At 57.2% G+C, this 21624-nt stretch overlaps 1 protein-coding gene across 3 annotated transcripts; it reads right to left on the bottom strand.

The window, feature by feature from the left end:
• Positions 1 to 317: 317 nt before the first annotated feature.
• Positions 318 to 21176, bottom strand: Als2cl (ALS2 C-terminal like). Of its 3 annotated transcripts, none has more exons than XM_028860025.2 (26): positions 21088 to 21176; positions 16671 to 16796; positions 15837 to 16035; positions 15456 to 15521; positions 14977 to 15142; positions 14419 to 14550; positions 13708 to 13827; positions 12197 to 12255; positions 11989 to 12055; positions 11424 to 11620; positions 10993 to 11058; positions 10531 to 10629; positions 10257 to 10418; positions 9834 to 9945; positions 8901 to 8978; positions 8148 to 8278; positions 6884 to 7057; positions 6674 to 6770; positions 6333 to 6490; positions 5714 to 5779; positions 5157 to 5330; positions 3900 to 3942; positions 3109 to 3170; positions 2853 to 3002; positions 2514 to 2610; positions 318 to 2224 (listed from the first exon to the last, which is right to left on the bottom strand). In XM_028860025.2, the coding sequence occupies exons 2-26, from the start codon at positions 16771 to 16773 to the stop codon at positions 2144 to 2146; spliced, it is 2859 nt and encodes a 952-aa protein (XP_028715858.1). In that variant the 5' UTR covers positions 16774 to 16796; positions 21088 to 21176; the 3' UTR covers positions 318 to 2143. The 3 variants fall into 3 exon arrangements, with proteins under 3 accessions (XP_028715858.1, XP_028715860.1, XP_037063865.1); XM_028860027.2 differs by lacking the exon at positions 21088 to 21176 and adding an exon at positions 20757 to 21067; XM_037207970.1 differs by lacking the exons at positions 318 to 2224; positions 2514 to 2610; positions 2853 to 3002; positions 3109 to 3170 and adding an exon at positions 3179 to 3339.
• Positions 21177 to 21624: the final 448 nt, after the last annotated feature.

Here is a 21624-nt window from a genome sequence, read left to right as displayed (position 1 = left end):
CGTCTAGGTGAATCAGTGAGCACCAGGTTCAAGGAGAGACTCTATCTCAAAAAATAAGGTAGAGAGGCCAGGTGGTGGTGGTGGCGGCGGCGGCGGCGGCGGCGGCAGCCCCAGCGCCCGGCAGCGCATACCTTTAATCCCAGCACTTGGGAGGCAGAGCCAGGCGGATCTCTGTGAGTTCGAGGCCAGCCTGGTCTACAGAGCGAGATCTAGGACAGGCACCAAAACTACACAGAGAAACCCTGTCTCGAAAAATCAAAAAAAAAAAAAAAAAAGGTAGAGAATGATCAAGAAAGACGCCTTTATACACACACACATAAAGATAAAATGGCTTTATTAAAAATTCTGAATAAATAAGTAGACTGTAATTGTGGCCATCCCCCAGAGAAGTAGGCAAAAAAAACAAACAAAAAATTATAAGGCAGAGAGGGAAATGAAGAAGGCCCGGCTGAGAGGGAAGAGATTTTAACCATATCATGTCTCATCTTTCAGCCTTCCCTCCGGAAGCCATGAAGTGAGGTGGAGTGAGGGGTGTGCCATCTGGCCTGCGGATTCTATTATTCTATTATTTCGTAAGGGTATTGATGACAGCAACCATGGACTTCGAAGACGGCCCTCTTGCATGGCTCACATGTCAAAAACCGGGACGCATTCTAGGCTGGACAGTTAACACCCATGAAAGACTCCATACGTGAGAGGCCATCACTGAGATGGCCCCATCAGCCTCCAGAAGCCGCAAATGTGAGCGGCTGACTGGCACCCACTTACACTCAGTCAGTCCTGCGTCCTGTCCCTCTCAGATGTTAAATTTGTCTTAAGAGTTTGCTACAGCCTTGGCTGCCCCTGGAACCTACCAGGACACTAGGGAAACCCTGTGGACTCACGAGGACCAGAGGCCCAAGTTCAGTCAGTGTTGGAAGCAGGAGATCGGGGAGCAGGGTTTTGTCACAGCTGAACTGTGTCACAGGCACTTAGGGTTGTGTGTGTGTGAGAGAGAGAGAGAGCTCCATCAGTTTGACCCTTCAAAGGATCTTCCCGGGGACACAAGTTCCTGACAGAACTCAAGCCCAGGACCTATGTTCATGCAACATTTGGTGAATCCAGCCAGGGAAGGCCTCTCTTTGCTTGCTCTGGATATGGCAGTGCAGGAGAATAATAAGCTCTCTTCATACAGTGCCCCACACTATCCTGAGACACTCTGAAGGTGGTCCTCAGCCCTGGCCTGTGCACCGGTCTCAGCATCTCCCTTGGCCCTTCCCACACAGGCTGAATTGGGAGGCATACCTGGAGCCAGAAACAGTGGCCCAGATCCCAGCACTGTGGCCAGACTTGCTTATGGTCCTGAGCCTGAGACGCTCATCTGTCAGGGCACTAGCAAGCCTCGAATATTCCTGCTGTCCCTCCCTCCCTCAGAGAGGCCACAAAGTGTCTCAGGTATGTCATTTACGGGCCACCTGCAGTCGGCTGGTCAGGGAGGCCAGGTGAATGACTGGTGTTTACATCCCCTGCCGTTGCAAAGGGCAGGGCCTGCCAGAGGCAACAAGGCAGCTTGGCACAGAGCTGAGGTCTCCTGCCCCAGGGTCCTCCTGAGAGGCCAGCTCAGGCCTGAAGCCCAGCTGAGGAGGAGACAGGTCCCCAGGCAGACACTCACGGGAAAAGGAACAGAGCTTCTGCAGCTTGGGACCTTCTAGCCAGGAGCAGAGAGACAGAAATGAGATGAACAGTCGCATGAGGATTTCCATTTCAGTCCGAAGAAATGAATGAGTCCAGATCTGGGGGAAGGGCTGCCGAGCTCGGTAAACTGGACTGGAAGGATGTTGGAAATCACCTCCCCCATCCTGAGGCATGCAGCCCGGAGACCGGGGGCTACTGCAGGAGGGCTGAGGCGGAAAGAAGCTAGGGCTCCTGACCCGAGACGGTGCTACCTTTGAGAGAAGGTTATCCGAGCCCAGACCAGAGGCCAAAGGAGAGCTGTCAGCTGTGGGGTCACAGCGGCCGGCCGTGTCCCTGGAGGGAGCAAACCTCCATCTCCTCGGAGAACCATCGATGGGGAGCCTGGGGAGCCGGTGGGGAGTGCTTGCTCCACGAAAGTCCGCCGCAGCCATGCGGGCCCCTGGCTCTGCACTGGTCCAGAGTGGCCACGTCACCAGAGCTCTCTCGAGTCCCAGGGGCCGGGCAGACGGTGCAGCCGCACTTCCTCCTTCTGGATGTGCTGGTAACAGGACTGGGGGCGGGGGGGGAGACGAGGCTGGGGCGTGCTGGCAGACCTGCTCCCAACTACACGCGTGGCCTTAGGCCCCCAAGGCCGCCATCACACCCACCTCCCTGTGTACACACTGCTCCAGTTAGGACTAGCTGCAACCTGAAGGGCTGTGAGGCTCATCTGCCCTGGGAACAGGACCAGGGACCCTTTCCATGGACACAGGTAAGGCAGGGATTTGAGCTCTTTCTATCACGGCGGCGTCTGGGACAGGGAAGGAATTTCACTGGGCTCACAAGCCCTGGTCCCTCACCTCCAAAGCTGTGAGCAGGAAGTCATGGAGGCCGCCTGTGTGGATGGGGTCCATCATGTCACGGATCAGGTGGATCTCAGCCCCCAGATGCTGAATTCTAGGGAAAGTACCGAGACAACAAAGGAGAGAAGGGGGAAGTCAGCCACAGACAGATACCCCACAGCTAGGCGGGGGGCAGCCCTGGCCTAGAGGGCCAGACACCTCTGGAAGGGCCCCAGCTCTGACCCAGGCACCCACCAGACTGGCGCCTTTCTAGGCCTTAGCTCCCGCTCTGTCCTGTGTTTGGTGCAGACAGGGTAAGGACGAGTCTTACTTCCATCCACCCCCGTTCCCACTCACCGAGCTCGTGACACCACGTAGATGAGCAGAGGCAGTAGGTCATCCATGGGTAGTTTGTATTCCCGGCCCAGCACCCGAGACACCGTGGCCTCGATTTCCCCGTAGGTCTTCTCCAGCACCTCCAGCTTCTCCCAAGGGTCCACTGTGGTGCTGTAAGGAGGGTGCAGCTCCTGGTCAAGGAGGAGAAGGACAGCACCCCCCCCCCCCCGTGCCCTTACAGGCACACCGCCGCCCCCAAACCAGGGCAGACACTCACATGATCTTCTGCAGACACTCAGTAGCTGACAGGAAACACTTGTCCCGGACCAGAGAATATCTCTGTAAAGGTGAGTGGGGAGGTAAAACAGGAATCCAGCTTAACATGCTCCCGTCCTCAGGGTCCCTTGCCGCTCACACCTGCCCCCTCACTGGCGTAAGTACATCCCTGCCCTGACGGCGGAGTGATCCAGGGCAATCCCACAGCAACACCACGCTTCACTTTATGTAGCTGTAAAATGGGGGAACTATATAGGTTCCAAGAGGTTGAGAGGACCAAGGTGGACAAAAAAAGGCAGTCATCCTGACAGCCAAGGCCGCCTGGTGACGCAATTCCACAGCCGATGCCAGGGGTCCCCACACCCAAGGACTTGTTGGAACCCAGGTTTCTGAGCTGACCCCTGACCTGGACGTGGCTCAGTGGTGGGATTGTTGCCTAGCACTGTAAAACCCGTGGAGCCCACAGAATCTGCTTCCCTAGGAGGCTCCAGACAGTCCTGAGACAGCCGGTAGCCTCGTGACCTTTACCAAGGCTGTCTTATGGGGTGGGTCTGGGGTAGCTCTATCTACACAGGGAGAAACAGAGGCTCAGAGCTCAGGTGCGCCACCCACAGTCACAGCCAGGCGGGAAGAGCCTTCGGTGGTGGCTGCTGGTGTGGGAGCCACTTGAGACAGGGCGGAAGCCTGGGGCCTCCTCCCTCACCTGCCTCTCTCCCCCCCAGGTGATCCTGACTCAGAAGCCCCAGGGCCACAGGCCCCTCCCCCCAGGCAAGCAGAACGTGGCTCTCTTACCTGATTGCTCGTCAGCCTGAGGTCCTTGAAGGGCCACAGGTGCCTGAAATTGGAGACAGGAGGTGGGAGGCTTGGCAGCTCTGAGCTCAGAAGACACACCCCATTTCTGCGTCCCTCCCAGGAAGGCTGAACAGGCGATGGCGAGGGAATGTGGGGCCACCCTGGTGGTGTCCTCAGGTATATGCACACATCCTGAGGCCAGGGGAAGCCACAGAGTCCTGGGGAAGTGACCTTCCACTGCCGTGGGACAAAGGGGCCCTGGGCTCTGGAGGACAGTGGGAGTGGCGGGGATATCAAGCACCTGTGACATGCATGTGTCAGGGCACTAAGGAAAAAGGATGCGTCAGGGGCAGGAGGGTGTGGGAGGGCAAGGGAAGTACTAGGCTTTAGTGTGGACTATGGCAAGCACCTGTCTGACCTGCTCCCAGGACATTCCTCAGTTTCCCCAATGCTGGCCAGCACCCTGAGTAGTTCACCAAGCCAGGAGGGGCTCCAGGAGCACCACTGGAACTAAGGGGCAGGACATGCAGCTCTCTCTGGGGACAGTGGAGGGACTGAGCCGGAAGGCAATAAGCCCCGAAGTGGCTGGTGCAAAGTCAGAGGGAAGAGCAAAGGTGTTTTCCTTTGTGGGACGGTTGAGCACCTAGATCTGGCCGCATCTGACTGTGTGTCCCAGAGCTCTGTGGTATATGTATAAATGAGCATGCCTCACTGTTGGGGAACATTACTTTAACTGTGGAAAGGTGTGTTACATTTGTTTATGTGGCATTTGTTTAATGATGTAAAGATGTGCTGCATTTGTTTTACCTTGCCTGCCTAAGGCACCGGATTGGTCTAATAAAGAGCTGAACAACCAATAGCTGGGCAGGAGAGGGATAGGCGGGGCTGGCGGGCAGAGAGAACAAGGAGGAGAAATCTAGGCTCTGAGGGAAGAAGAGGAAGAGGGAGAGAGAGAGGGACATGCCCAGGGCCAGAAGCCAGGCAGCCGCCAGCCAGACTCGAGTAACATACACAGAAGGAAAGAAAGGTAAAAAGCCCCAAGGCAAAACACAGATGAAGAGAAACAGGTTAAGTGATAAGAACTAGCAAGAAACAAGCCTGAGCTAAGGCCAAGCATTCATAACTAATAAGCCTCCGTGTCATGAGTTGGGAGCTGGTTGGTGGCCCAAAAGAAAGCCTGGTACCCCTCACAGTTGAGGTTGGGTAGAACCACCTGCTGCCCCACAGCTCTGGCTGAGCGCGCAAGGAGGCGCTTACCTCTGCACATCCAGGAACTCCAGCAGCTTCGTGTCAGGAAACAGGCTGAGGTTGGTGATGCCCTGGCTGTACAACCCGTCCTCTCTCTCATGAAGAAGCAGGTAGAGCGTGAAGAGCTCTGAGTAGAAGCTGGGCAGGATGAGGGGCAAGAGCAGCCTGTGCACCTGCAGGTCCCTGAGAGGCCAGAACGGGCGGGAGACACTGTTGGCAGGCCCACCTCTGCGTCTGCAGAGATGAAGTCTGTCCTGCTCTCTGTGGCCTCAGGCTCATCTCCTCCACACCACAGTGCACGGAAGGAGGAGGCCTCGGGCAACTGCTTCCCCCTCTGCACAACTCAAAAGGAGGCTGGAAGGGCACATGCAGATGTAGATTTAGAATGGAGATGTATCCAGCGTGTGGTGGCTCCACTCCTGGGTGGATCCCAGGACCAAGGTCATGGGCCACTGTGATGTAGAGTCAACGCCCCACGCTTGGTGAATAGCACACACGCCCGGTGCTTTCCCAAGAAGCACTGCCACCCAGAGGGAGGCTCCAGATACAACGGCCTGGCCAGGTACCTTGTCTCCATGTCCTCCTCCTCCAGGGTCTGGCCCTGGCGCTGTAAGGCAACCTTCAGTAGACCCCTGCAAGGCAATGAGAGGAATGATGTGACTGCCACTCACAGAAGCAGAATTCCACCCACCCAGCCACCAAAACGGAGAGTAGGCAGGTGGTCCCATCTCCCGGAACTGGCTGGCTAGATCTGGATGGGATGCCTGTAGAATCTAGCCTTTCCTGCCACTGCGGGTCCAAGGCTGGAGCTTTGGTGTGAGTGCTGGAGGATCCTGGCACTCAGCTGAAGCTGCTTTCTGTAATGCTCAGAGGATCTAGGTTCTACCTGGGACAGGACAGATAGATCTGAACACCAGAGTCACACTCAGCCTACAGCCAGGGTATAGTTCTTATGAGGCGGGGGTATGTCCAGGGACTAGACAGGGATTGGCTCCTGGCCAGGAGCTGCTGGAAGTCCTTGATGACATCTCTCATACCTCTGGTCACCACTGACACTGACCAACCTCTGGTCCTGAACTGAACAAGACTTGAGTTAGAGGCATTGGATAGAGCCAAGCCTTGGAAAGGGCAATCCTGGGCAACCCAGTCCCTAGGCAGTGCTCTTCACCCTGTGCACAGGCTCACCTGTAGGCAGCCCAAAGCTCCTGGCCATGTTGCTTCACCTCCTCCTGAGCCATCCCCTGTAGGTGTTTGTTGGCTCCTATGCCTGAATACGTGGCCTGGAAGGTCAGCATCAGGGTGCGGAGTAACTTCCCCAGGGGGTGTCGGGAATTGCTCAGAGCCTGGGCCGAGGGAGACAACAGGGATGCTTAGAGCCAGGGTGTGGAGCACCGTGAAACCCAGACCAGCCTCCCAGACCGGGAACACGGAGGCCCTCTGAGGACCAGGAACACCATGGGCCCGTCCCCTCCAGTTAGCACCATGCTGTGAGATACAGGAAGACCTTCCCCGGCCTGGACCCTCACCTTCCTGAGGTACTGCTGCAGGGCCTGGGGTGCGCGGTGCTGCAGCAGCTCCTTCAGGATGTCCTCCATGCTGCCCGCACAGTCCTTGGGGTGGCTCCTGGGGCACCATGCACAGCGTCCCTCACCCGCCCCTGAGCCCACACCCATCCCCGGAAGCTCCCCTGACGCGTCGTCTCTGACCGGCAGGGACACCCAGAGGGCCAGACTCACCTCTCACAGCACAGGTACTCCTGGGACTCCCGGAGTTCCCTGGAGCTCTGCACATGGAAGCCCAGCAGGGCTTCCTGCAGGTCCCCAGGGCAGCCGGAACGCACAAAGTCCTGGAAGGGCCTGTAGACTCCCTGCCAGCGGCTCTCCACGGGGAAGGCGCCCAGCCCCAGCTGTCTGTGATTAGGGAAGAGCAAGAGATGTGGAAGATGGCGTGGAAGCCAGCAAGCCCCCGGTGCAGGCTGGGCTGGTGGGACCAGGTTGGCCTGTGATCAGGCCCCAGGAGCCGGGATGGATGGAGAATGCAGGCAGAGCTGACCTCCAAGACGAGTGGAGGAGGAAACAAGGCAGAGCACGTGTTCTGAGATGGAGGAGAGACGGGTACACGGTCCTGCACAGGGCCTGGCGAGCTGGAGGCCAAACCCAGACAGACGGGTGCCTGCAAGTCCAGGAGTTCGCTCCGTCCTGTCCTCTCCCATAGCCTCCCTGTGGTGGATACAGCCTTGCCAACAGGCTGAGTGAGACCCAACTGCGAGTCTAACAGGCAGCATCTCACAAAGGGAGCCCTGTCCGGCTGTCACCTCACAGGTATCCCACATCTGCACCCCGCCAGGCTGGGGCGGACCTCTCCAGGACCACTGTTCTCTCCCAGCTCCCTCTACCAGACAGAAGTAGCACACAGGTTGATGAGTCCACTGTACCTCTTCCCTACCTCTGAAATTCCATCAGGGACCGTTTTCCATCATTTTCCCTCAACACACCCAGATTCTCAACAAATATGGCAAGAGTTATTCACCTGAACTGAGTTTCCCAAAGGGGCTTCTGCTGTCTTGGGAAAATAACCTGCCTCACAAACCAGTGCTTGCGGGAAGGTGAGTCTACATACCAAGTTTCTTTCCTTCATTTTGGCTGCTGGAAAAGTCAGAGTCAGTAAGGGGTACTATAACTCTATCTATAACCATGTGTCTATCTCTTTAAGATCTAGTCACAACTTTATATTCTATTTTTTTTTTCTTTGTGTGTTTGACTTGGAAACTGTCCTGTATCCCTTCTAGGAAAAAGAAAAGCTAAAACCAGGGTCAAAGTGAGACAAATCCTACTTTTCTTCCAGTTTATGTATGGCAGTATGTCCGCCTAGCCCTAGACTTCAAGAGCGTCCGGCTGGAAGATCTGGGGCTCTGGAGTCTTCTACAGTAAAAGGCCTCCACTGAGCCCTGAGGCCTTGGGTGGGAAGAGACACACACTGCCAAACAGGCTGGGCTCTCACCTCTTGCGCGTGCTGGCTAGGTCGAGCGGGAGGGCCGCTGTGTCCAGCACTCCCTGTGTGTACAGTCCTTTATCTGTCCCACTGCTGAAGGAACCATCCAAGGTGAAGCCATTGGGGAAGGTGACCTTACCCTAGAGCAGAAAGGGAAGACAGATATGTCTGTGTGCCCAGCCAAGTGTGCCAATGTTGGGCCTCCTTGAGTGGGTCAGATGGAAATGTCTGGCCATGTGTTCTACCTGTCCGTTAAAGGTGCCGAAATATTCTTTAAGTCTCGCCCACCTCCGTTGTGAGACTTGATCCAGGGAGCTAGAGGGTCAGCGTCTTGCTGTGTGGAGTTGCTTCCACCCACAGTACTCCTGATCACGCGTGAGGCACCAGGCCCACCTGTCCTTCTGCATCCAAAACCATCCCCAAGTTTCCAAAGGCCCCAGCATGGACACAACTGCTTTTGCTACGTCAACTTGGGCAGGAAGAAAGAACAGTGACCCCAGGGACAGCTGCCCAAGGTTCGGACGGTGATGGCTGTGAAAGGGCACAGCATGGGCACAGCCAGCCTGTGCCCTCTGGGCATGAAGCAAATCCTCCAGTCCCTGCCACCTTGCTCTCTTAAGTCAGGACTGCATGCAAAGGACATGGAGCCCTTTGGACACCATGGCGGTGGGAGGAGCGTCCTCCGGCTGCCCATACTTTATCTTCTTCCTCAGCTCTGAGCCCTGGCTTTATGGGGTGGGATGAGGAGTGGATGGCTCTCACCTTCCCTAGGAGTGCTAGGTCCCTGGTGAAAGTACCCTCGTGCAGAGAGTCATCCTCCCACAGCAGGATGCCCGGGCCCTTGAGAAGAAGCGAGAGAACAGAGGGAGGGGGCGTGAGACTGGACAGAAAGCCAGGGTGGGTGGACACTGACCCACAGGGCCAAGAGCACCCCGGCCCTGGCACCGCCCTCCCCAGGTGTGGGAGTCCCTAGTTAGCTCTCAGATGTGGCTCCTCCTCAGGAAGTGCTGGCTTCCTTTCAGCTGCCTTTGCTTCCCTGTCACTGCCCTGGGTCCTCAGGACCAATCAAGTCCCCTTCCTGCTGCACCTGCCAGGAACCTCATTGACAAGTCCATGTTCACCTTGTTTCTGACTATTTTGTAGGTCTATTCTTGCCTCCCCTTCTCCTTTTCCTTGAGGTCTGATTTGGTTTTTTCCAGAACAAGGTGGAGTCTAAACAACCCATAAAACCATGGACAGCTGTTGGCCAGACCCCCACCACACATCAAGGCCCTGGCTCGCAGAGAGGCAGAAGGTAAGAGCTGGAGGCCCGGCCTTGGAGGAATTGGGTTTGATCTCAGGCAGGATGTGACGTTGGGCGGGTTCTCTGATGTCTGTCATCAATAAACAATAAAGCCATTCATATGCTAAGGACATCAATTGCAGGAGTCACAGGAAGACCCCAGGAGGAGGACAGAGAATCGGCGAGGGCCAGGAAGGGGTCTACGAATGCCACTAGCTGTCCAGTGACAAACTTGGTTCCTCTAGCTCATGTACAGTAAGCACCGTTGACCTGAAGACAGGGAAAGGGAGGCCCAGAAGAAGCCTGGATCTTGCCAAAGTCAGGGGAGACGGGTGGCAGAGCTAAGCATCTCGTCATCCGCCCAGCTTGGCTTTAACTCAGCTAGAGTGCCCAGGGAAGGGGCAGCCACTCACGGCCATCTTGTCCCCTTGGAATGTGCCTTGATAGCAGACGCCTGCCTGGGTGACCAAGACTCCAGGGCCGTGACGCTGGTCAGCCTGCCACATGCCGATGTAGCGCTCGCCCCTAAGGGAAGAGGGAATGCGAGAGAATAGTTCTCTTGTGCCTTCCGGATGCTCTGCCCACAGGGGCTTTGGGGAGAAGATGAAGGAAGGACCCCAAGAAGAACAGAGAATGGTAGAGAAGGGAATCGTCCTTAGGAGACGGCGTGCTGGGTGGAGCCCCCTAGAGGGAGCACGAAGCATAGACGGAGGGAAGAACCATGGAGGCAGGCGCCCAGGACAGAGCAAGACAAAAGGCTGAGGGGTCCAGGCGGACCAGGGAGAGCCTGCGGCTTGAACCAGCCAGACTTGTGGCTTCTCTCTGCCACCCCTCACCTCTCACTGTCGTCCTCAATGCCATAGCCGCTCCTCTGGCCTCTCTCCCAGTGGCCCGTGTACTTGAAGGGCTGGGAGGCCTGTGGGGTACTCTCAAGGACACCAAATCCATGCCGAAGGCCAGCCTGAAAATAGCCCTTGTACACCCTGTCAGTGCCGTACCTGGAGGGATTCACCAGCGGTCGGCTCCACCTCAGGGAGCTCAGTCCAGAGGATGTCCGTGCCCCCTGCCCTCCCCTGCCCTCCCCTCCCCTCCGGGCCAAAGGTCACTTACTCACAGATGCCATAGCCACACATGCTGCCTTCCCGCCAGTGACACTTGTAACAGTCAAACTTGTCCTCAGAGGCCTGGGGCACCAGGCAGATGCCAAAGCTGACCGTGTGGTTGGGTGGGGTCAGAAGTGAGTATTCAGGCCACTTTGCCTGATCAGATGCCCCGTCACATCCCTCCACGCTACCCAGTTGTCCTGGTCTCCAAGGAGTCCCTCAGAAAGTACAGAAGACCTCAGAGTCCCCTATTCTCTGGCAAAAGAGCCTCAGGACACCCCTCCCCCACCACGGGAAGCCAGTCTCAGCCTGAGACCCACATTCCTATTCCAGCCAGGTTTCCCTTCTGTGGTGAGAGGAGCTGGGCCATCTGCCCACTCCTGTGTGAGGTTTGGGAATTTGGGGCGGCCCAGTGGATGGCAGCTCCTCTGGTTGCCCTGTATACCAGCATTTGCCCCCGACAGCTTACCCGTGCTCTAGGCCCCGGCAGAAATCCCCCACATGGTTCCGCCCATCCGGCCACTTCAGAGTTCCCCTGGAACACAGGTGAGGTCCACTGCATCAGGCCACCAGCCCCACCCCCAGAGAGCCACACCCCCAGACTCTCAGCGTCCAGTCCCTCCCTTCCTCTACCCTAGGACCTTCCAACTAGACTCCGCTCCCCGAGAGTCCTCACTTGAGCACCCCTCCGGCCTCCTGCACCAGCAACATCATCGTGGGGGCATTGTGGGAACTCTCGACACTTCCCCTGGGAACATCTACAGTCCCCTTTCCCCTTGAACCACAGGAGGTGCCGAACTAAATGCCAAGCCTGAGAAAACTCCTAGTCAGTGCAATTTCTAGCACACTTCTGTCTGATGACCTGCTGCAAGTGCTAACCCCACAGCAATGGTGACTCACTTGCCATGGGGCTTGGCCCGACACCAATTGCCCTCATAGGTAGCCTGGTAGAGCCGGCCCTCATGGCGGAAAGTATAGGCCACACAGCGGCAGTCGGGGGGTACAGGCGACTCCCGGTCTGACCCCAGCAAAGGGAAGTCCTTCTTGCCACACAGGGCCTGGCACACAGCCTGGGTCACTTTCCACTGCCAGACAACCTGGTGGGGACAGAAAGGCAGGGAACATGTCATTGCTGCTGCAGGTATGCTCTAAGGAGGAGGCCTCCTGGGGCACCCAGGTCCTTCCCCACCACTCGGTCCCTAAGTACACCGCCCTTCGAAGATGTGACATCCGGCCTGAGTAGCCCAGGGACTAGATAACCCAGAGGGCTGCACAAAGAGGGTGGGAACAGACATCTGCTTAGGTCTCTACTTCAGCCTGGCGGTGGGAAATTCCTTTTCCTCTAACATCCTCATACCGAACCCTAGGCATACCCCCGATGCCCTTCTAGCCCTGTAGGACTGGCACTCTGCCCTCCCCTGGCTTCTAACTTGATCCCCACCATCCACGCTCCCACCTCACTCACCTGGCCCTGGGGGTCTCTGGCCTGAAAGGAGAACTCTTCTTCGGGTGTGAGGATGCGCAGCACGCACCTAGGCAGAGGGAGGTGACCGGTGAGCCCCAGTTCCGTCTGGGGTTGGAAGTGGGGATCATGTGGGAGCCTGGAGGTGTGAGCAGATATCATGGGGCCCAGGGAGGGAGGTCCGGGGACACCTGCAGAGGAAGTCACTCACTTGTCTTGGCCAGGATCTACCCACACCAACTTCAGGTCAAAAGTGTGGATATTGTGGCCCTGGAAGAAGATGAGTTTGGGTGTGGTCCGGAGCCGTGTCTACAGAGACACCTGCCCTGGGGGCCCCAGATGCCCAGCAAGAGCATCAGCACTGAGTTCTTCCATCAGCTCGGTCCCCTTCAGATGCAGCTGTTCTTTCCTTTCTCACCCTCGGCCTGGCGAGGCACCTGGACGGCCTCCCTGGTGCAGCTGTCCAAGGCTCCTCTTGCCTGGGGACCGAGGCTCACGGCAGAGCCTGACATGTCCAGGTTCACACACCTGTCTTCACACTCCATGCTGAAGCTGTCAGCTCCGCCCTCACATCCTCCTGAGCTTGCCCCAAGCACCCCTCACGTCACCTCTTCCCGTGTTCCTCTTCCTGCCGAAGGAGCTACCCTGCTCAGAGCCTGATGGAACGTCCCCTCTCTGGAGTGTTGCCATCTCCCATCTGGCCCGAGCAGGCCCTCACTAGACCAGGAAGTGGGAAGGACACAAGGCCAGTCAGAGAATGGAGAAGTTTATGAGACAGCCGAGAGACAAGAGAATCCCACAGAAACAGCAGCATGAGCAAAGACCTTCCTCCATCACTTCCTTCCTCCATCACTTCCTTCCACCTCCATCACTTCCTTCCTCCCCCATCACTTCCTTTCTCCCCATCACTTCCTCTCTCCCCATCACTTCCTTCCTCCATCACTCCCTTCTTCCATCACTTCCTTCCTCCATCACTTCCTTCCTCCCCCATCACTTCCTTCCTCCCCATCACTTCCTTCCTCCCCATCACTTCCTTCCACCTCCATCACTTCCTTCCTCCATCACTTCCTTCCACCTCCATCACTTCCTTCCTCCCCATCACTTACTTTCTCCCCATCACTTCCTTCTTCCATCACTTCCTCCCCCATCACTTCTTTCCTCCTCCATCACTTCCTTCCTCCATCACTTCCTTCCTCCATCACTTCCTTCCTCCATCGCTTCCTTCCTCCCCCATCACTTTCTTTCTCCCCATCACTTCCTTCTTCCATCACTTCCTCCCCCATCACTTCTTTCCTCCTCCATCACTTCCTTCCTCCATCACTTCCTTCCTCCATCACTTCTTTCCTCCATCCCTCCCTCCTTTCCTCCCTCCAGTTGTTTTTGTCAGGCATTTTGAGCAGCAACAAGAAAAGGAACTCACACAAGCGGGGAAGGGCTGGAAACATTTCCTAGTGAACAGACTGTGACATCAGAAGAGGGTAGAGACACAATCGGAACAAACCCCAAACCCGGCCACACGCTGAGGCGGGGGAGACGGTGCGGTGAGTGAGTTTGGTCAAGGTCACCAGCTGTGGGACAACCGCTGAAGCCCAGCCAGTCTTCCTCTTGACCCGCAGTCCCTGGCCTTTCCGTCCCCATCCGCGTGCCATCCTCCCCGAAGCCTGTGGCCTGTTCGGTTTCTAACCTGACCCCAGACCCTACCTCACGTTATCCCCTCCTAACCTGTAGCAGGACAAGGGCATCATCAAAGAGCAGCACCCGCTCAGCCCGCAGCGGGGTGACCACCACAGGGATGTCCTGGCTATCCTGTAGGAGTCGGTGAGCAGGGGTACAGAGCACATCCTGCTGGGACAGAGAGAGGCAGAAGTTCAGGTGCCTACACTGGAGGCTGCTGGCCAGCCCTGCACGTCCCTCCTGCACCCCAGACACCTCCCAGAGACCATCCCAGCAGGCCTGGAGCAGCCCCCAGGACGGACGGACGGACAGACATGGACACACACACATACACACACACTGATGCTCCAAGACGGGGGGGGGGGGGTAGCCCAGAAGGGCAGCACAGCTTCTCTCTCTGGGGCACCCTGTCACAGTCAGAAAGTTCCTGCTACCCTCACCCAGGATGTTACACCCTCTGTCTCCCATGGTTACTCTGGCCCCCTCTACTCCTGGTCCAAGCCTGTCATGTCTTCTGGGGACACAAGGACTCTCTTTTCTGCAGGGGCATTATATGTTGTGCTAGATGGTGACAGGCATATGTAACTGGTGGCAGTTCTGCTGACCCAGCAGGTGGCCAAGGGTGACAGCCAGCCACCAGGTTATCAGTCCTCCTCCCAGATGGGGAAACTGAGGCAGAGAGCTGCTTAAGCCACCCAGCATAGCCCCGTATCCAATGTGGAACCCCCTTCCTTGACTGTCCCAAAGCCCCAGACTCACCCTCACCCGGCTGCTGAGGTTGTGCCACAGGGCCTGTGTGGCCACAGCCTGGTCCAAGGCCTGCTTCATGAAGGACTGCAGGTCCCCAAACAGGGTGACTGCATGCATCACCAGCTCCTGGGCTGGGTGGTGCTGTGGAAGGACAGGGCAGGTGGGGAGGCTCTGAGGGCGTTGGATCCAGGCCCTCCACCGTCAGACCTAAACTTAAGCCACAGCTCACTGCTTTTCTCCCTAATTACTCTTCCTGGGGACAGGGAGGGTGCATGAAGATGCTTCCAGACGGATTAGGACATTTCAGTGACATCAATAGCATGGGTCATAAGTCCTCACACCCGGTAGAGAATTCCATGTCGGCTCCTGGAGTGTCAGCTGCCCCCATCAAGGCAGAGCCGTGGCCCAAGATTCCATAGGGCAGATTCATGCACCCAGACCCCACCCCGGGGCAAGGCTATGCCCTCTTGGGGTCCCTCCCCACTGCTTAACTTGATCCCCTCTTGCTTCTCCTCGCCTCCAGCTCCTCCTCCACACGTCCATCCTTAGACTGCTCTCAGTACCAACCTTGTCAAGGGTGTCCCTGAGGCTCAGCAGGAGGACCACGTATTTCTGCACGTGCTGGGTGAGTGGCTGGCTGAGGGCCTGGCACAGCATGGGGCCCACCGAGCCCTCAGAGCTCACCCAGGACAGCAGCTGCCGCAGCTTCTTCCTCTGGCTCCTCCAGTACTCACTGCATTTAGGAAGGGCCACATACTACCTTCCCCCTTCCAAGCCCACACCCACCTGGACCACCCCATTCTAACTGCTCCTCCCAGCTCCCAGGCCCAGGACCCCAGCCCTGTACCTCATTAGTCCGGCAAAACATTAAGCTCGCTCTCTGGAGGTGTTGCAGCCTCACCTCGGAGGTGATAGGGGCACTAACTGTAGACACTCAAGTGGCGAGTGGACAAGACACCTGCTCCTCTGGGGTAGGCTCCCCCGACTCCCCCTCAGCTAGACACCCACACCCACATGGGGAGCTACCATGGCAGCCTCAGGCTCACCTCCTCCTCTTTGAGACACTCTGAAAGGCCTGCGCCACCACACAGTCAGTATAGGACTTGATGTACCTATGGGCAACCCAGGATCGTCTTGAAAGCCCAGCTCCCAACACACTCAGCCCCTGCCCTTTTGGGATCCCAGATCCCACCCACTGAGCAGCCGAACCCTATGGCCCAGGCAATTCCCTGACACCCTCAACCTTGGCAGCCCTGACTCAACAGTGGCATCTTATAGGCCTAGTCTAGGTCTGAGCCTCTGAACCTGCTGCCAAGCCAACAAACTAGCCCACAGGAACCCCACTCCAGCTGACCCTTAGAACCAAGTAACGGAGGTGGCACACTGGCACTGTGGCCACGCAACAGACTGCTCTGGGGGAGTCTTACTCCACGTGGGCCTGCAGGACATAGTCAGCGTTGTTCAGTAACAGCAAGGTTTCCAGACCCACGGAGGGTGGGTCGTGTAGCCTCTGCCGAAGTGAATGTAGGCTCTGGTCCGTCACCTCCCACAACCGCTGGGTACTCTCATGTAGCTGCTGCAGAAGCCGAAAGCACTCTCTGCCACAGGAGTCTGAGGGTTCCGGGTCTGTGGAAACAACAACCACCTTGAGCTGGCATCGAGAAAAGGTCCTATAGCCCTGGGGTGCCCAGGACAAGACTAGTACCCCCTAGACTCTAGGGCCTAGAGGGGCATGCTGCGGTAAAGGGCTGAACCCTTGAGTAAGCAGGGTTGTGCATATGCCTCCTACTCATCAGGACAACCCTAATCATCTTGGGGGAGCCAAGTCTCCTAGCTCCCCTGAGTCTCTAGACCCAGATGCAGAATGTGGATCTTCAGGGTCCGTCCCCGGCCACCGTATAGATGTACAGTGAGAGGAAGGCACCTGCCCAAGGTCACGTTACAAGGGCGACCCTCCAGGTGAAAGCCTCGTGTGTTCTGCCTTCTAGTCAGGCCTTTCCAAAGCACCACAGGAGCCCTGAGTGGAAGAAGAAGTGAGGCCCGTGGTCTATCGACGCCTGTGGTCCTCCCAGGCCATTTGAGAAGGGAACCACCAGTTTCCTGTGGCCAAGGCCTCGGCTCCGTCAAAAGATGGCAGTATCAAGTGGCATCATTCCCCCTCCAGGTTGAGAAAGCTGCCTTAGAATGTCTAAGGAGGCAGAAATCTACTCCCTGGGGGCCGCTCCTGTGCCCCTCCCTTCCCCACTCAGGGCCTGACTCACCAGCCAAGAGCAGGGGCTGGAGAATGAGGCTGTTGGTGCGGGCAAGGGTAGTTGAGAAGACCTCCTCCAGCCGAAGCAGGTCTGCTTCCTCAGAGCTACACATAGCCAGGGTGTGAGACACAGGGCCTATGGGATAGGAAGGACACAGGTCACAGCCAGAGAACATGACAGGGTCACAAATATCCTCCCCAGGTCCCAGAAGCAAGTTCCCATAACCATCCACATCAGACTCTCACTGAGCCCAGCTTCTCTCAAAAAGAGATCTATTCTGGCCACTGACCCCTGCCCTGCTACCTGATGGGGCCCTGGCAGAGGGAAGCTGAAAACTACCAAAGGAAGCATCCCTTTCCACCCAAGAGAAGTCTTCAAACTCAGTTTTGGCTTGCTCAAACACTGCCACAGATCCATGCGTGTTGTTGCATGGGTGTGGGTTCACGCAGTCTAGCAGCAAGGGGAATCAGCCTGAGGGACTGAGACACCTTCCCTTAGCGAAGGGCAATTTTATTGTTCTCCAAATTTACACTTTTAGTAAGCTGATTTCCATGTCCCCAAAACATCCTGAAGAAGCTTCCAAAGGAACAATGCCCACATACAAATTCTCAGTTAAGGAATATTACAGTGTGCCTGAATTTTTCCCATTCAAGTCTTGCATACGCTTTGTACCCTTGGGAAACTCTCAGACAAGATTCACAGAGAGGGCAACAAGAGACACAAAAGATGGACTAAGGCTAGGTGCTCCCCAGACCAGGGGCAGCTCAGTGGGAATTCTCCCATCACAGGCGGCCAGGGAGATGACTACCTAGTCATTCTCTGCCCTGGCCAGGCTCAGGCTCCTGGTCACTAGACAGCTGAGTAAGCCAGGAAAGACTTTACAAAAGCCTCTGGAGGCCTCCTGCTGACGCCACAAAGGAGAACAAGGATGAGCCGCAGAGCATGGTGGGAACGTCTGTAGATCCAGCACTGGGGAGCAGGATTTTGCTGTGAATTTGAGGGTAGCCTGGGCTAAGACAGACCTTGTCAGAAAGAAGGAAAGAGAAGGAACATGAGAAGGAAGGAAGGGAGGAAGAAGGAAGGGAGGGAGGGAGGAGGAGGGAGGGAGGAGGGAGGGAGGGAGGAGAGAGAGGAGGAGGGGGGGGAGAGGGGGGAGAAGTCAGCATAGTAGTGAGGAGAAATAAAAGCAAAGGCTCACCGGAGTGCTGGCCCAGCCTGTGAGGATAGCCCACTTTCTTTCTTTTCTTTCTTTTTTTTTGTTTTTGTTTGTTTTTTGAGACAGGGTTTCTCTGCGTAGTTTTGGTGCCTGTCCTGGATCTCGCTCTGTAGACCAGGCTGGCCTCGAACTTACAGAGATCTGCCTGGCTCTGCCTCCTGAGTGCTGGGATTAAAGGCATGTGCCACCTTCTCCCGGCAGGATGGCCCACTCTCATTGGCCAGCAGACAAGCTTGAATTGGCCTCAGTCAACCCTGAAGATCATGGAGGCTTCAGAACAAGGTAATCGCAGATCAGACATCAGACTCGGCAAGACAAACCTGACGACAGGTGACAGATGGGGCCAGGCAATGAGAAAGCTCAGCACAGGCAAGAGGCCAGACCCTACATGTCTCCCTCCCCCAACCAGACTGAGCCTGCTGGATGGGTCCCACGCAGGAACAGGGTCACTGGGGCTAGCAGGCAGGTCAGCTGGAGCCTTGAAGTGTTGTGCCCTAAGTGAGGGATCTTTGTTTGTTTTTTGTTTTGTTTTGTTTTTTTGGTTTTTTGAGACAGGGTCTCTCTGTGTAGTTTTGGTGCCTGTCCTGGATCTCTCTGTAGCCTAGGCTGGCCTCAAACTCACAGAGATCCGCCTGGCTCTGCCTCCCGAGTGCTGGGATTAAAGGCGTGCGCCACCACCGCCCGGCTTAGGGATCTTCTAAGCAAGCAGCAGTTGCAGCATGCTGCCATGAGGCAAGGGTAGTGAGGAAACATGCTTGAACCCCCCTCCAAAGCTGGGCTGTCTGTGGCTCTGCTCAGGCAAGGCCTCTCCCAGCAGCCCTTGCTGACCTCACTTAGCAAGGATAAACATCTGTCCAAACGGCCTGACCTGACAGCCGCCTCAGGGTATAGGTAAAGTGTCTTCACTCTGCCTAGTCCTTACACTCTGAAGCCTGGATTTAGCAGACCTGGGTAGGGCAGGAGATGTCATCATCAGGACAGCCCAGGATGGGCAGGTGACATCAGGCAGACCCCAGCAAATGGGAAGGGGGATCAGTCTTCCTGAATCCACCCCAAAGATGCTACAGGGGCACCACAGGTCTCCGGCAGAACCCAGGACTCCAAGAGAATTGGCTCCAGGACACGGGAGGGTGGGAACCTCGGACTCTGGCCCAGACCCTGGGCCAAGGCATTCCTGCCCCACCTTTCCTGCAGCTGTTCTGCTGCTGCGTGGGGAGCGGGAGGCCGTGGGAAGGAGAGTCAGGAAAAGGAAGCCGCTGGACAGCCATCTTTGTTGGTCATGAAATCAGTCTCCCCCACACAAGTGGAGGCTGGGTAGGACATATTCAGGAGCCTCTGATTCAGTCCCCACTGACCAGGAGAGCCCAGCTGAGGCATTACAGTGTGTCGCCTGGCCTGGACCTCCCTGGCCCTCTCAACCATGTTTCCAGAAACTGACAGAAGGGAAAGTCTATGACTGCAACCCTGGTACCCAGCCCACACCTCACCTGCTCTCCACAAGTGAGATATCTCAGCCCGTTACGTCACAGCTTATCCCCATCCCCGATCCTCTCTGAAATGGCGCTCATTTCAGATTTCGCTGGATCGGAACACTTCAAACTACCGTGGTTGCCGCTCAAAAGAACAGACTGTCCAACCTGTAAGCTCCACATCCCCAAACATCCCAAAGCACAAACTGGACCTGGGTGCATCCTACAGACCCAGGTTAATAGCCTCTAACTCTGCGGTGCTTTTCAGGTCTGTGGCCCCAGAAGGATTTCCACCCCCAGGAAATCTCATCACCCAGAGGAAAGGGCAGAAATTAAGCAAAGATGGTAACGTGGGCCTGGGAAGACTACACTTGGGAGTGGGAGTCGGATGTGGAAGTCTCGAGGGAAGGAGCTCTGGGTTCATCCGGGGAGAGGTGAGGTGGGGAGACACATGAGGCAAGGCCAGTGACTGAGAGGGGCTGTGCAGGGCAGTGGCAGTGTGGAATAACAGAGGCCAGCAAGGGCACTCCCCACCCCCAACCCCGGGCCCACCTCCCATCCCATGTCCCTCTGGTCAAGGACATGGCCTCCTTATAGTCTGTCTCCATCTCGCCAACTCTGGGGTCCTTAGTGGCAGGCTGTGCGAAGGGGGAAACTGAGGCACAGAAAGTCCAAGAGAGCCGAGAGACATCATCTGTAGATCAAGTGCAGAGCTCAAACTCCCAGCCCCAACAGGCTCACTAGAACCAAGTGGCTCAGAGGGGTGACTCACTGGGCGCACAGTGCGTCCCTGGAGGGCCCAGCCTCCTGTCTCAGCCCAGGTACACTTGATGCTCACAGACAGACAGGGTGAAGCCCGAACAAGTAAGCTGCGCCGTGCACAGGTGAGTCAGCTATTGTCCTTGTGGCCATCCCAACAGCAGTCGGACCTGCTCCCTTTCCCCTGCATTCCTGGCCTCTGTCCACACCAGACTTCTCCCGAGCAGGGTCACTGGGGCCTTCCCCCGCCCTCGCCCAGCCCTGGCCCCTCCGGCCCCTCAGCCGCACCCTAGCATGGCACTCACTCTGGTATTTCCTGGTCTGGACTGGCATGGACCTTATTTCTGCCGTGGAGGCCTTTTCCTAAACCGTGCTGGAGACCCATTAATCAACCTACATGCCCAGTGGGGCTGTGGAAAGAGTGTCTGCCCCAGGGAAGTGCACGCAACTGTCACACCTGTCCTCCAGGCTGCAGCCCCAGCCTCTGCCTCTCCCCGGGTCCAAGATTCTGACCCTAGACGCCTAGCAGTCTCTGTTTGTCTCAGCCTCCCTTTCCTCTGCCTGTCCTGGCGCAGTCTTGGGAGTTTCCCTAACTACTCTGCTCCAACCTTTGGGCATTTGTCAACGCTCCTCCCAGACAGGCAACACCACCTTCTCGGCTTCTCCGTCCGCCCTTCCGCCTTGACCAGCCAGCGTCCCCTCCTCCAGGCAGCCTCTCCCTCTGGGTGATACACTGGCACCCGGGTCCTGGCCAGGTCGTCCTGCGCTGAGCTAGCGCTCCTCACTGCTGCAGGGGGTTGGACCCCGCGCTGCGTTTAAACCCGAGCCAGTGATCAAGGGACCGGGAGGAGGAAGCTAAGAACTCCATCGAGAAGGGAGATGGAGGGGGATCGTCACCATGGCAGCGGGAGGAGGAGAGAGCCCCCACCCGCCGCCGAGCTCGTGGGGCAGCGGACCCCGCCCACCGGAAGCGCGCCCTTACCTGCGCCACGCGCCGCGGTTCCCCGAGTGGCCGCGCAGCTCCACGCCGCGCCGCCCTCCCTCTCCGCGCCCCGCCCCGGGGTGTTGCTCGCGCGGAGGGGGGGGGGGGGCGCCTCCGAGGGGGCGGAGCGCGGCCTCAGATTGTTCCCACGCCAACAACTTCTCATCAGGCGCCTCTCCCGTCACCACCGGCCTGCAAAGGCTCCCCTCCGGCGGGCGTGCACTCCAGGTTCGCACCCTGGCTATCAGTCGCCTTTTGCCTTCCCCTCCCCGATCCCAGGACGGCGGGCGGGGCCTGAGGCCACCCGATTTTTTTTTTTTTTTTTTTTTTTCTCATCGACTCTGCCCAGGCTGCAGCTTTGGGACCTGGCCAACCCCCTTTGGGTCACCGAGCCCCTACCCTCACCCCCACACCCCCGCGAAGGAGTTTTTGGTGTATTCGGGAAACTTGTTGCTTAGAGCAGTCGGCCATGAGGCCCCGCAGCCCCTAAGCTGGGCGTCCTTCGGTAGCAGCTACTGCTGCGTGTGACCTTGAAGG

The sequence above is a fragment of the Peromyscus leucopus genome, chromosome 7 (genome assembly GCF_004664715.2).
Source record: "Peromyscus leucopus breed LL Stock chromosome 7, UCI_PerLeu_2.1, whole genome shotgun sequence".
Taxonomy (NCBI): Eukaryota; Metazoa; Chordata; class Mammalia; order Rodentia; family Cricetidae; genus Peromyscus; species Peromyscus leucopus.
Note: the sequence above shows the minus strand (reverse complement) of the source record. Positions and strands in the feature narration are given on the sequence as shown.